The sequence below is a fragment of the Tamandua tetradactyla genome, chromosome 3, assembly GCF_023851605.1.
Source record: "Tamandua tetradactyla isolate mTamTet1 chromosome 3, mTamTet1.pri, whole genome shotgun sequence".
NCBI classification, from domain to species: domain Eukaryota; kingdom Metazoa; phylum Chordata; class Mammalia; order Pilosa; family Myrmecophagidae; genus Tamandua; species Tamandua tetradactyla.
In genome coordinates this window covers 80,154,359-80,169,029 of record NC_135329.1, presented here as the reverse complement: position 1 = coordinate 80,169,029, position 14,671 = coordinate 80,154,359, and the positions used below count along the sequence as shown (strand labels likewise).

The following is a 14,671-nucleotide window of genomic DNA, read 5'->3' as shown; positions in this document are numbered from 1 at the left end:
CCCCGGCTCCTGCTGGGGCTTGTAGTCCACCGTCCGCGGCGCCCCGCCGCAGGGCGCGCTGTGGAACTGGGTGTCCCAGAGAGCACTGCGGCCGGGCCACGACGCCGCGCGTATCTCTCCCCGCCGCCGGCCATTCTCCGGCGCCGCCGCAACTACCTTTATTTCGGGGCTGAGAGGCCCGGGCTTCCCCAGGCGGACCGAGGCTGCGGGTGGGGGCTTTCGCGGGCGCTGCGGAACGGGCCGGGGGAGCCCGGGATGGAGCCCCCCGGAGGTGGGCGCGCCGCCCCGAGGGCTTCCCCTGGCGGTTGGGGAGGGGGCCGAACACAGGGTGGGGGGCCCGGAGCAGCGGGGCGGGGCGGAGGGAGGCCGCCGGGCTGGCTCCGTGGTGGGAGGAGAGTCGGGGGGCGGGTACCGGGGGCGGGCAGGGCCCAGGGAGGACCCTGCAGTGAGGCGGGCCGGGGGATGCGGTGCGGGAGAAGCCCGTGCAGCCGGGGGTGCGCGGCCGGCGAGGCTCTCGGAGGGTGCTTTGGCGTTCGGCAGGACCGGCCGGGGGCGCGGAGGCAGGCACTGTCTGCAGGAGGGGAGTGGAGACGGCCGGGTGGGGCTGTGGGGCGCGGCCCGGCCACGGGGACCCCAGGGAAGCCCGAGCAGGCCTGCTGTCCCCGCCACAGTGGACTGAAGCGAACCTCGCGAGCGAGCCGGGTTCCTGAGCATCCAGACGGCCATCTGGAGGCCTCCTCGGGTTGCAGGCGAATGGTGTGACGCCGCGGGGGATATGGCTCACCTCAGGGGATTTGCCAACCAGGTAAGGAGCAAGTTTCTGGGTTGTATGTGGGTGTGAACCCCCTGAGACAAGAGCCTTGGCTGCCGAGTACGAGGAACGGTGCGGATCGAGATGGTGCGCGTTGTTGGTTGTACTAAGGAATTTATATTTCACCCGGGAGTGGAAGATTTGAAGGTTAGGGGCGCTCCGGGCCTGGGCTCCGGCACTTCTGGACAGGCATGGGGAGAACCCTGATCCCCGCGGGCTAAGGAGTTCGGAAATGTGGCCGGGGAGTTCACTCGGCCCTCTCCACGCCTAGGGAAGGCAGAAGGTGCGGTGTATTCCCGTGGCGTTGGGAGGGCACCTGGAAGATCACATCTGGCATTCATCTTTGGTTAATGGTTCTCCTGACCGCAGTGTGCAGTTGCAGACGTTAGGTGATTCCCGACAGGACCTGCGGACTCAGGTGGGCCGTGCAGTTTTCAGAGAACGGTTCTGCCGGTCCCGCGGTGGGAGCTTTCCACTGGACCCGCCCTTCCCTCGCTCCCCCCCCCCCCCCAATTTTTTTGTTCTTTGAAAGAAAGGTGTGATTTAAAGGTGATGGTGAAGTAGAATGGACCCTTCTGGTTGCCACGTTTCTCTTCATCTAGCCATTTGGTTTTGTTCGTAAATGCGAGCTTGGGGCAGCCTTAGACTGTTGGCGGGTATTGGAATCAGCCCTTAGAGAATGGAGCGTGATCCCACCAGCGTGAGTGCTCCATCAGGGGTGCAGGGGCGCCCACAGGAGCTTCTGTATGGGAGGCAGAGGCGGGAGTGCAGTTCAGTTCCAGGCTCAGGGCCCTTGCAGGAGGTGGGAGCTGTCTGGGAACGCTGGGAACCGGCTGCTTGACTGCTGGGCAGGCTTTTGTGAACCAGCTGGGGTCACAGGGGATTGGGTTTGCTGATGGGTGCGGAATGAAGCCTCCAGGCTTTAGGTTCTTTTATTTATTTTAATATTTTTTATTGACAAAACTTGACATACAAACATACAAACATTCCATAAATGGTGTACAATCAGTGACTCACGATATCATCACATAGTTGTGTATTCATCACCATGATCATATTTTAGAACATTTGCATCACTGTGTGTATCCATCACCATGAATATTTTCTAGAACATTTGCATCACTCCAGAAAAAGAAATTGAAAGGAAAAAGTTCATATATACCATACCACTTACCCCTCCTTCTCATTGACAACTAGCATTTCCATCAACCCAATTTACTTTAACCTTTGTTCACCTTATTATTTGTTTATTTTTATCCATGTTTTTTACTCATCTTTCTGTACCCTAGATAAAAGGAGCATTAGACACAAGGTTTTCACAATCAGTCACAAGTCACATTGTAAAAGCTATATCATTATACAATCATCTTGAAGAAACAAGGCTACTGGAACACAGCTCCACAGTTTCAGGTACTTCCTGATAGCCACTCCAATACACCATAAACTAAAAAGGGATGTCTATATAATGCATAATAATAACCTCCAGGTTAACTTCTCAGTTCTGTTTGAAATCTCTCAGCCACTGACACTATTTTGTCTCATTTCTCTCTTCCCCCTTGTGATCAAGAAGGCTTTCTCAATCCCTCGATGCCGGTCCTGTCTCATCCTGGGATTTCCCAGGGAGATTTACACCGCTGGATGTAAATCGCTTGCTGTATGGTCTTAGAGAGCGAGGCCATATTTGAGCAACAAAAGAGGTTCTTTGGGGGTGATTATTAGGCCTAATTTTAAGCAGGCTTAGCCTATCCTTTGCAGGAATAGGTTTAGTAGGGGCAAACCCCAAGATTGAGGGCTTGGCCTGTTGATTTGGTTGTCCCCATTGCTTGTGAGAATATCAGAAGTTCTCCAAATGGTGAAGTTGAATATTTCCCCCTTTCTCCCCATTCCCCCAACGGGACTTTGCAAATATTTATTCACTGTCCAAATCTCTCTGGTATTTATCAGAGCATCGCATTAACCTGGACAAACCAACACAATCTTATGCCCTGTTCAAGATTCTATGTACTTATGGTGTTCAGCTAAACTTACCATACAAGTTAAGTTAGGAAATGCACTACCCAAAATATAAATTTTGCACCAAATAAAAATCTCTTCCTTTAGTCTCACACAGAAGTTGAAGTCTTAAAATATGGACGATATCATCCTTTATTGGGTTCTTTTTTGACATTTTATGTGTGATGACTATATGATTAAGATGCTGAGAGAAATATCTGCCCCCGGTTTATTTTCAAGAGCTTCAGAAATAGCTGCCGTGAGTCCCTGAGTGAGAAGTTGGCGTTCTGAGATGCCCTGAAATTGTGGGGCTTGGTTCTCCATGCTGGTTGCTCATTCTTGGTCCTTGGCCGGGATATCTGGTGGGTCTTCTGGAGGGCAGAGACCTTTCTGCCTCTGCTCATACCCAGGGAGGGGACATGAGGACTTGGAGGAGTTGGGGAAGGATCCCAAGGGAAAGAAATGCCCTTTGTCCTTTTAGGGGCACCCGTAATGGCAAACCCACTGGCAGGCAGAAGCACAAAACTAGGCAGCCTCAGGATGTATGGGAGGGTGTAGGTGGGGCTGGTCCTGGGGCCTACTTCACTTGGTGGGGTTGGAAATGGGCTGTCTGTGGCATACTTGTAAGGTCAGGCCCACAGTTGAGGGAATGTCTATCCCACTCTTTCTGCGCCTGCAGAGGTGGGACCTGCAGGGTACTGGACGTGTACAGCCCCACCCATCCCACACAGCCCAAAGCTGGACCTGGAAGCCTACTCTGGGCTTGGAGCCTTCTCGTTCTGAAGCACCCCTGCCCTGTGCAGGGGATTCCCTCCTTTGGCTGCCACAGAGGCCCAGACCTTTCTCCTGGACCCTGCACGAATGCCCCTAGTGGAGAGTAAGCTGTAACCTCCCAGGCAGAGGAGAGCAGAATGGGGGGACAGGTCATTGACACAGGCCTGAGGAGTGGGATGGGCACCCTGAGAGTTGGAGGACACTGTGCTGGGTGATACTACTCGCCTGGCCCTAACCCCCTCTTGGGCGTCTTATAGAAGGAGAGAGAGAAGGGAGTAGGGTCAGGGTACCTTCAGCCTTCTGAGTCTCCTGGGCCTGCTGCTTTGAGGCTGAACAGGCTAGGGCAGTGACTGGGACTCAGGGCAGGTGTGTGGCTGAGGAGGTGTCTTGATAGTGGTGCCGAGCAAGTGCTGACAGAGCTGACAGGCTGAGCAGGTGCTGAGCAGGTGACTGCCACAGTTTCAGCCTGATAGAGGGCCAGGTAGAGAGGCTGCTTCTCAGGCTGCCTGGCAGCTGGGGCACCCCTGCCCAAACTGGGAAAAGTATTTACAGAACAGAGAGGCTAGGGGGTTGCCTGACTGCACAGTGTGAGTAGTCTGGAGCTGGCGGTACCAAGATGGAATTGCACACCCCTGGCTTCGCTCTCCTCTTAGGTAGGGACTTGGTCTTTACCCTTGCCTGGAAAAAACTGAGTAGCTGTAACTATTGTCAGCCACACATTGACAAGAAAGGAGGCTTCCCACTTGTTTTCTCACTGTTCCTGACTTCCCTTTAGAATGTGTGGTAGGCAGAGGCTGAAAGGCTCAGGCCTGGGGGGTTCTGCCTGGTGGGTCTTTTCAGGCACTCAGCTTTTTTTTGTCTGGCTGAATTGCTCTTGACCTTGGCATTGAGGATATGTTGGTCCCACAATTCCTTGGCCCAAGGTTGACTTCAGGTATTTCCCAGGTGTTCTTCTCCATGCCTGCAGAACATGACCCTGGGCTGCCAGGTCTGCCCTGGGCCATATTCTGGGAAAGCAGCATAAAAGTTGCATGTGGCTCTGTGCCTCATCCAGGGTACGTGTGGACAGCATGCAGGCCCAGACCCTGCTGGGCAAACCTGGACTGGAAGAACTTTGTGGCCCTGGGTAGTTTCTGGGTTTCTTAGGACCAGCCCCAGTGTTTGTTCTGTGCAGTTCTTTCTAGCCTGTGACCTCCTCTCCTGAGGTCCCTGGGCCATGCTCACCTGGGACAGTCAGCTGGGCGGCTGTTTGCTGAGCCCCTCCCTGGGGACTGCCTGCAGTGCTCGCTATTGGAAGGAGGTGCTTTTCTTCTTTCTTTTTCTCAACTTTTTATTTTGTAACATTTCAAGTTTATAGGACAGTTGTAAAATAATACAAAATCTGTGCGGAGAACTCCAAAATACCTTCTACCCAGATAACCAGATTTATCAACTTCTGAATATTTTGCTATTTTTGATGTAACTTTAGCTACTTATTTTCTAAACATAAAAATTTTATTTTTTATATTCAAAAGTTTTTTATTTTTTAAAGAATTTTTCCCTAGTTTTTTATTGAACTTGAAATACAGTGAGTGATTCCTGTCTCACTTCTAGAGCAGCATATATTCTTCCTCAGATTTTTTTCCCTTCTGAATTAACTTATTTTCTTTCATAGTTTTTTTTTAAAGATTTTAAAACTTTTTTTGTTGAAAGATAACATAGATACAAAGAAAAAGGAAAAGCAATAATTTTCAAACTACATTTCCACAAGTAGTTACAGAACAGATTTCAGTGTTTGTTATGGGTTACCATTCCCCTATTTCAGTTTTCCTCCTAGCTGCTCCAAAACACTGGAGGCTAAAATAAATACTCATTTATTTAAATGTTAATTAAGTGATTCAGCAGTCCTACTTATTTGTTAAATCCTATTTTCTCTGCTACAGTTCTTCCCTCTCCCTTGATCCTTCTTGCAATCTGTAGGGATCCTTGGGCAATGTCAGTTCTGACTTTTTGTGTTGAGAAGGGGTAGCAACAGTAAGTGATAGAGGAATGTGATTAGTAGATAACCTTGGAGAGGCTAGTACCTCTGCGTTTCAGTGTCCATCTGGCCTAGGAACACTCTGGAGGTTATAGGTTTCAGGAAAGTAGTTAGAGAATTTATGGGTTTATAGTCAATCATGCAGGATTGCCATATACCACCCTAAAAAATACAGGACTGCCATATACCACCCTATTACACATTGCAATGGTGTGGTTCATTTGTTACAGTTGATGAAAGCACATTTTTATAATTGTACCACTAACTACAGTCTGTGATTTAACTTAGGGTTTTCTGTTTGTGCTGTGAAGTTCCATGGATTTTTTTATTATTATTAATTCTAGTAATATAAACAACCCAAAATTCCCCTTTAACCACATTCAAATATATAAATCACTGCTGTGGATTTCATTCACCATGTTGTGCTCTTATTGACACCATCCGTTACCAATTTTTTTCCATCATCCCAAACAGAAACAGTACATTTTAAGATTAACTCCTTATTCCTTATCCCCACCCTCCCACCTGTATTCTAGATTTTTACTCTATTAGTTTGCTTATTCTAATGATTTCATATCTGAAGTGATATAATATTTATTCTTTTGTATCTGGTTTGTTTTCACTCAACATGATGTCTTCAAGGTTCACTCAGGTTATATGTATCAGAATTTCCTTTTTGCAGTTGAGTAATACTCTATTCTGTATATATACCACATTTTGCTTATCCCTTTATCGGTTAATGGACTCTTGGACTGCTTCTATCTTTGGCCAATTCTGAATATTGCTACTATGAATAATGCTATAAATATCTGTTCAAATCCTTGCTTTCAATTATTTGGGCATTTACCTAAAAGTGGAATTGCTGGTCATACAGTAATTCTGTACTTTAACTTTGTGAGAACTGCCAAAATTCTACCACAGTGGCTGTACTATTTGTACTTTTTGTACTATTTTTACTTTTCTGTTGTTGTTGTTTTTATTAATTAAAGAAAAAAAAAGAAATTAACCCAACATTTAGAAATCATTCCATTCTACATATGCAATCAGTAATTCTTAACATCATCACATAGATGCATGATCATCATTTCTTAGTACATTTGCATCGATTTAGAAGAACTAGCAACACAACAGAAAAAGATATAGAATGTTAATATAGAGAAAAAAGTAAAAATAATAATAGTACAAAAAAAAGACAAACAAACAGACAGACAAAAAAAAAAACCTATATCTCAGATGCAGCTTCATTTAGTGTTTTAACATGATTACTTTACAATTAGGTGTTATTATGCTGTCCATTTTTGAATTTTTGTATCTAGTCCTGTTGCACAGCCTATATCCCTTCAGCTCCAGTTACCCAATATCTTACCCTGTTTCTAATCCTGCTGGACTCTGTTACCAATGACATATTCCAAGTTTATTCTCGAATGTCCGTTCACATCAGTGGGACCATACAGCATTTGTCCTTTAGTTTTTGGCTAGACTCACTCAGCATAATGTTCTCTAGGTCCATCCATGTTATTACATGCTTCATAAGTTTATTCTGTCTTAAAGCTGCATAATATTCCATCGTATGTATATGCCACAGTTTGTTTAGCCACTCGTCTGTTGATGGACATTTTGGCTGTTTCCATCTCTTTGCAATTGTAAATAATACTGCTATAAACATTGGTGTGCAAATGTCCGTTTGTGTCTTTGCCCTTAAGTCCTTTGAGTAGATACCCAGCAATGGTATTGTTGGGTCATATGGCAATTCTATATTCAGCTTTTTGAGGAACCGCCAAACTGCCTTCCACAGTGGTTGCACCATTTGACATTCCCACCAACAGTGGATAAGTGTGCCTCTTTCTCCGCATCCTCTCCAGCACTTGTCATTTTCTGTTTTGTTGATAATGGCCATTCTGGTGGGTGTGAGATGATATCTCATTGTGGTTTTGATTTGCATTTCTCTAATGGCCAGGGACATTGAGCATCTCTTCATGTGCCTTTTGGCCATTTGTATTTCCTCTTCTGGTAGGTGTCTGTTCAAGTCTTTTTCCCATTTTGTAATTGGGTTGGCTGTCTTTTTGCTGTTGAGTTGAACAATCTCTTTGTAAATTCTGGATACTAGACCTTTATCTGATATGTCATTTCCAAATATTGTCTCCCATTGTGTAGGCTGTCTTTCTACTTTCTTGATGAAGTTCTTTGATGCACAAAAGTGTTTAATTTTGAGGAGTTCCCATTTATTTATTTCCTTCTTCAGTGCTCTTGCTTTAGGTTTAAGGGCCATAAAACCGCCTCCAATTGTAAGTTTCATAAGATATCTCCCTACATTTTCCTCTAACTGTTTTAGGTCTTAGACCTAATGTTTAGATCTTTGATCCATTTTGAGTTAACTTTTGTATAGGGTGTGAGATATGGGTCTTCTTTCCTTCTTTTGCATATGGATATCCAGTTCTCTAGGCACCATTTATTGAAGAGACTGTTCTGTCCCAGGTGAGTTGGCTTGACTGCCTTATCAAAGATCAAATGTCCATAGATGAGAGGGTCTATATCTGAGCACTCTGTTCGATTCCATTGGTTGATATATCTATCTTTATGCCAATACCATGCTGTTTTGACCACTGTGGCTTCATAATATGCCTTAAAGTCAGGCAGCGCGAGACCTCCAGCTTCGTTTTTTTTTCCTCAAGATGTTTTTAGCAATTCGGGGCACCCTGCCCTTCCAGATAAATATGCTTATTGGTTTTTCTGTTTCTGAAAAATAAGTTGTTGGGATTTTGATTGGTATTGCATTGAATCTGTAAATCAATTTAGGTAGGATTGACATCTTAACTATATTTAGTCTTCCAATCCATGAACACGGTATGCCCTTCCATCTATTTAGGTCTTCTGTGATTTCTTTTAGCAGTTTTTTGTAGTTTTCTTTATATAGGTCTTTTGTCTCTTTAGTTAAATTTATTCCTAGGTATTTTATTCTTTTAGTTGCGATTGTAAATGGGATTCGTTTCTTGATTTCCCCCTCAGCTTGTTCATTACTAGTGTATAGAAATGCTACAGATTTTTGAATGTTGATCTTGTAACCTGCTACTTTGCTGTACTCATTTATTAGCTCTAGTAGTTTTGTTGTGGATTTTTCCGGGTTTTCGACATATAGTATCATATCATCTGCAAACAGTGATAGTTTTACTTCTTCCTTTCCAATTTTGATGCCTTGTATTTCTTTTTCTTGTCTAATTGCTCTGGCTAGAACCTCCAACACAATGTTGAATAATAGTGGTGATGATGGACATCCTTGTCTTGTTCCTGATCTTAGGGGGAAAGTTTTCAATTTTTCCCCATTGAGGATGATATTAGCTGTGGGTTTTTCATATATTCCCTCTATCATTTTAAGGAAGTTCCCTTGTATTCCTATCTTTTGAAGTGTTTTCAACAGGAAAGGATGTTGAATCTTGTCAAATGCCTTCTCTGCATCAATTGAGATGATCATGTGATTTTTCTGCTTTGATTTGTTGATATGGTGTATTACATTAATTGATTTTCTTATGTTGAACCATCCTTGCATACCTGGGATGAATCCTACTTGGTCATGATGTATAATTCTTTTAATGTGTTGTTGGATACGATTTGCTAGAATTTTATTGAGGATTTTTGCATCTATATTCATTAAAGAGATTGGTGTATAGTTTTCTTTTTTTGTAATATCTTTGCCTGGTTTTGGTATGAGGGTGATGTTGGCTTCATAGAATGAATTAGGTAGCTTTCCCTCCACTTCAGTTTTTTTGAAGAGTTTGAGGAGAGTTGGTACTAATTCTTTCTGGAATGTTTGGTAGAATTCACATGTGAAGCTGTCTGGTCCTGAACTTTTCTTTTTAGGGAGCTTTTGAATGACTAATTCAATTTCTTTACTTGTGATTGGTTTGTTGAGGTCATCTATTTCTTCTTGAGTCAAAGTTGGTTGTTCATGTCTTTCCAGGAACCCGTCCATTTCATCTAAATTGTTGTATTTATTAGCGTAAAGTTGTTCATAGTATCCTGTTATTACCTCCTTTATTTCTGTGAGGTCAGTAGTTATGTCTCCTCTTCCATTTCTGATCTTATTTATTTGCATCCTCTCTCTTCTTCTTTTTGTCAGTCTTGCTAAGGGCCCATCAATCTTATTGATTTTCTCATAGAACCAACTTCTGGTCTTATTGATTCTCTATTGTTTTCATGTTTTCAATTTCATTTATTTCTGCTCTAATCTTTGTTATTTCTTTCCTTTTGCTTGCTTTGGAATTAGTTTGCTGTTCTTTCTCCAGTTCTTCCAAGTGGACAGTTAATTCCTGCATTTTTGCCTTTTCTTCTTTTCCGATAAAGGCATTTAGGGCAATAAATTTCCCTCTTAGCACTGCCTTTGCTGCATCCCATAAGTTTTGATATGTTGTGTTTTCATTTTCATTCGCCTCGAGGTATTTACTAATTTCTCTTGCAATTTCTTCTTTGACCCACTTGTTGTTTAAGAGTGTGTTGTTGAGCCTCCACGTATTTGTGAATTTTCTGGCACTCCGCCTATTATTGATTTCCAACTTCATTCCTTTATGATCTGAGAAAGTGTTGTGTATGATTTCAATCTTTTTAAATTTGTTAAGACTTGCTTTGTGACCCAGCATATGGTCTATCTTTGAGAATGATCCATGAGCACTTGAGAAAAAGGTGTATCCTGCTGTTGTGGGATGTAATGTCCTATAAATGTCTGTTAAGTCTAGCTCATTTACAGTAATATTCAGATTCTCTATTTCTTTATTGATCCTCTGTCTAGATGTTCTGTCCATTGATGAGAGTGGTGAATTGAAGTCTTCAACTATTATGGTATATGTGTCTATTTCCCTTTTCAGTGTTTGTAGTGTATTCCTCACGTATTTTGGGGCATTCTGGTTCGGTGCGTAAATATTTATGATTGTTATGTCTTTTTGTTTAATTGTTCCTTTTATTATTAGTATATAGTGTCCTTCTTTGTCTCTTTTAACTGTTTTACATTTGAAGTCTAATTTGTTGGATATTAGTATAGCCACTCCTGCTCTTTTCTGGTTGTTGTTTGCATGAAATATCTTTTCCCAACCTTTCACTTTCAACCTGTGTTTGTCTTTGGGTCTAAGATGTGTTTCCTGTAGACAGCATATAGAAGGATCCTGTTTTTTAATCCATTCTGCTAGTCTGTGTTTTTTGATTGGGGAATTCAGTCCATTAACATTTAGTGGTATTACTGTTTGGATAATATTTTCCTCTAACATTTTGGCTTTTGTATTAGATATATCATATCTGACTTTCCTTCTTTCTACACTCTTCTCCATACCTCTCTCTTCTGTCTTTTCGGTTCTGACTCTAGTGCTCCCTTTAGTATTTCTTGCAGAGCTGGTCTCTTGGTCACAAATTCTCTCAGTGACTTTTTGTCTGAGAATGTTTTAATTTCTCCCTCATTTTTGAAGGACAATTTTGCTGGATATAGGAGTCTTGGTTGGCATTTTTTCTCTTTTAGTAATTTAAATATATCATCCCACTGTCTTCTAGCTTCCATGGTTTCTGCTGAGAAATCTACACATAGTCTTATTGGGTTTTCCTTGTATGTGATGGATTGTTTTTCTCTTGCTGCTTTCAAGATCCTCACTTTCTCTTTGACCTCTGACATTCTAACTAGTAAATGTCTTGGAGAACGCCTATTTGGGTCTAATCTCTTTGGGGTGCGCTGCACTTCTTGGATCTGTAATTTTAGGTCTTTCATAAGAGTTGGTAAATTTTCAGTGATAATTTCTTCCATTAGTTTTTCTCCTCCTTTTCCCTTCTCTTCCCCTTCTGGGACATCCGCAACATGTATATTTGTACGGTTCATATTGTCCTTGAGTTCCCTGATACCCTGTTCAAATTTTTCCATTCTTTTCCCTATAGTTTCTGTTTCTTTTTGGAATTCAGATGTTCCATCCTCCAAATTACTAATTCTATCTTGTGTCTCTTTAATCTATCATTGTAGGTATCCATTGTTTTTTCCATCTTTTCTACTTTATCCTTCACTTCCATAAGCTCTGTGATTTGTTTTTTCAGTTTTTCTATTTCTTCTTTTTGTTCAGCCCATGTCTTCTTCATGTCCTCCCTCAATTTATCGATTTTGTTTTTGAAGAGGTTTTCCATTTCTGTTCGTATATTCAGCATTAGTTGTCTCAGCTCCTGTATCTCATTTGAACTATTGGTTTGTTCCTTTGACTGGGCCATATTTTCAATTTTCTGAGCGTGATCTGTTATCTTCTGCTGTCGTCTGGGCATTTAGTCAGATTTCCCTGGGTGTTGCACCCAACAGATTGAAAGATTTTTCTGTGAAATCTCTGGGTTCTGTTTTTCTTATCCTGCCCAGTAGGTGGCGCTCGTGGCACACGTTTGTCTGCGGTTCCCACCAGTAAAAGGTGCTGTGGGTCCTTTAACTTTGGAAAACTCTCGCCGTGGGGGAGGTTCGGCAGCCGAAGCGTCTTGGAAGAGTGCCAGCCGGCACAGGGGTCCGAACGCGGGGAGGGTTGCCGGCCGCCGCAGCCCGGGAGAGCCCCCGTCCTAATTTCCTAGTCGGCCCGCGGCACGAAGCGTGGCGGGAGGGCGCCAGCCGCCGCATACCGGGAGAGTGAACCGTTCCCAGCCGGACTGGGGAGTCACGTGTTTCGAAGGGACCCCCCCCCCCCGGTCACCGTTCTCCATGTTCTGGGGATTTCCGATCCAATTCTCTCAGTTGGTCCGGGGGGCCTCACGTGGTGGGGGTGCCAGCCGCCGCGGCTTGAGGGGACCGCCTGCCCAATTCTGCCAGCTGGCCCGGGAAGGAGGAAGGGAGGGACTCTGGCTGCTTGCCGCCCCGCCCGGGAAAGCCCGCGTCCCTCGGCGATCTCACCGGAGCTGGTTCTCCCAGACAGTCAGCCATTCCAGGATGGGGTATGCTGTCTTTTTTATCTCTGTCGTGGCTCCGGGAGCTGTCCTGTATCGTTTCTACTCCCCTAGTAGCTGTTCTGGAGGAGGAAAGGTGAGGATGGCAAGGCTGTCGAGGACGGTGGCGGAGGAGCCGGTGAAGGCGGAAGAGGGCACGGTGGTGGTTGGAGAGCCACTCTGCTCAGCAGTGCGCCCAGCACCAAGCTCAGCGCCCCGCACAACGGTGCCTCCGTCCCCGGGGCAGCGCCCTCGGAGCGCCTCCTGCTTCCGGGCCGCTCACGCCGCGCGCCCGCCCGTAGATCTCGTGGGCTGCCCCATGCCCGGGCGACCTCCCCGGCAGCTGCGACGCCCTGGCCGGCATGCTTCCGAGCACCATGCCCCGCCCCTGCTGGCTCCCAGCCGCGGCAAATCCCCCCATTATGTTTTCATCTATATGATTTACTCATCTGTCCATACCATAGATAAAAGGAGCATCAGACACAAGGTTTTCACAATCACACCATCACATTGCAAGAGCTATATCATTATACAGTCATCTCCAAGAAACATGGCTACTGGAACACAGCTCTAGTTTCAGACACTTCCCTCTAGCCTCTCTAATACACCTTAAACTAAAAAGGGAATATTTATATAATGCATGAGAATAATCTCCAGGATAACCTCTCAACTCTGTTTGAAATCGCTCAGCCATTGATACTTTATTTTGTCTATTTTCTCTCTTCCAGCTTTTTTTTATTGAGAAATCTTCACACATATACATTTATACATGTGTACAGTCAGTGGCTCACAATATCATAATAGTTGTGTATTCATCACCATGATCATTTTTTAGAAGATTTGCATCATTCCAGAAGAAGAAATAAAAAGAAAAAAACTCATAGTTACCATTCACTTTACCCCGCCCTCTCATTGACCACCAATATTTCCATCTACCCAATTTATTTTACTCTTTGTTCCCCCTAGGTTGTTGGAGTTTTGATTGGGATTATGTTGAATCTGTAATTTGCTTTGGGTAGAATAAACATCTCAGCAATATTTATTCTAGTCCATGGACACGAATGTCCTTCCATTTATTTAAGTCATCTTTGATTTCTTTTAACAATGTTTTGTACTTTCCTGTCCTTTATATCCTTGGGTAGATTTATTCCTAGATATTTGATTCTGTTAGCTGCTGTTGTAAATAGAATTTTTTTTCTTGATTTATTCTTCCAGTTTGTTCGTTACTAGTGGATTGAAACACTGTTGGTTTGGGCATGTTAATTTTTTATCTTCCCACTTTGAAGAATTCACTTTTTAGCTCTAGGAGCTTTGTTGTGGATTTTCCAGGATTTCCTGTATATAGAATCAGGTCATAGGGAAATTTTTATTTCTTTCATTCCAACTTGGATACTTTTGTTTCTTTTCCTTGCCTAATTGCTCTGGCCAGGACTTCCAATACATTGTTGAGTAACAGTGGTGACCATGGGCATCCTTGTTTTGTTCCTCACCTTAGAGGGAAAACCTTGTCTTTCACCATTAAATATGATATTAACTGTGGGTTTTTCATATATGCCCTATTCCTTGTGTGCTACGTGTTTTGTTTTGTTTTTTAATCAGGAAGGGGTGCTAGATTTCGTCAAATGTCTTTTGTGCATCAATTGAGATGATCTTGTGCTGTTTTTTCCTTCATTCTTTTAATGTGGCTTTATTATACTAATTAATTTTCTTATGTTGACCCACCTTTGCAGACCTGTGATAAGTTCCACTTGGTCCTGGTGTGTAATTCCTTTAATGTGCTGTTGAATTTGGTTTGCTCACATTTTTATTGAGGATTTTCTTACATCTGTAGTCATAAAAAATATGGTCTGTACTTTTCTTGTGGCATGTTTATCTGGTTTTGGTTTGAGGGTAATGTTGGCCTCAGAATGAATTAATGAGTTTTCCTTCCTGTTCAGGAGTTTGAGCAGGATTAGCATTAATTCTTCTTGGAATATTTGGTAGAATTCACGTGTGATGCCTTCTAGTCCTGGGCTTTTCTTGGTTGGGAAATTTTTGATTACTGATTCTATCTCTTTGCTAGATATTGGTTTGTTGAGATCTTCTATTCTTGAGACAGTGTGGATAGTTTATATGTTTCTAGGAATTTGTCCATTCTACATTATCTAGTTTGTTGGTGTACA

The 14,671-nt window shown here is 43.6% G+C and overlaps 1 protein-coding gene across 2 annotated transcripts in view; it reads left to right on the top strand.

Moving 5' to 3' along the window:
* Positions 1-79: 79 nt before the first annotated feature.
* STK25 (serine/threonine kinase 25) overlaps positions 80-14,671 on the top strand; it is a 29,456-nt gene continuing 14,864 nt past the window's right edge. Inside the window, exons 1-2 of one of the 2 annotated variants that reach the window (XM_077153352.1) lie at positions 80-271; positions 672-805. In XM_077153352.1, the coding sequence (XP_077009467.1) occupies positions 776-805 (30 nt within the window). In that variant the 5' untranslated portion in view covers positions 80-271; positions 672-775. Of the gene's footprint in view, positions 272-651; positions 806-14,671 lie in introns of both variants that reach the window. The other variant, XM_077153353.1, reaches the window with a different exon arrangement.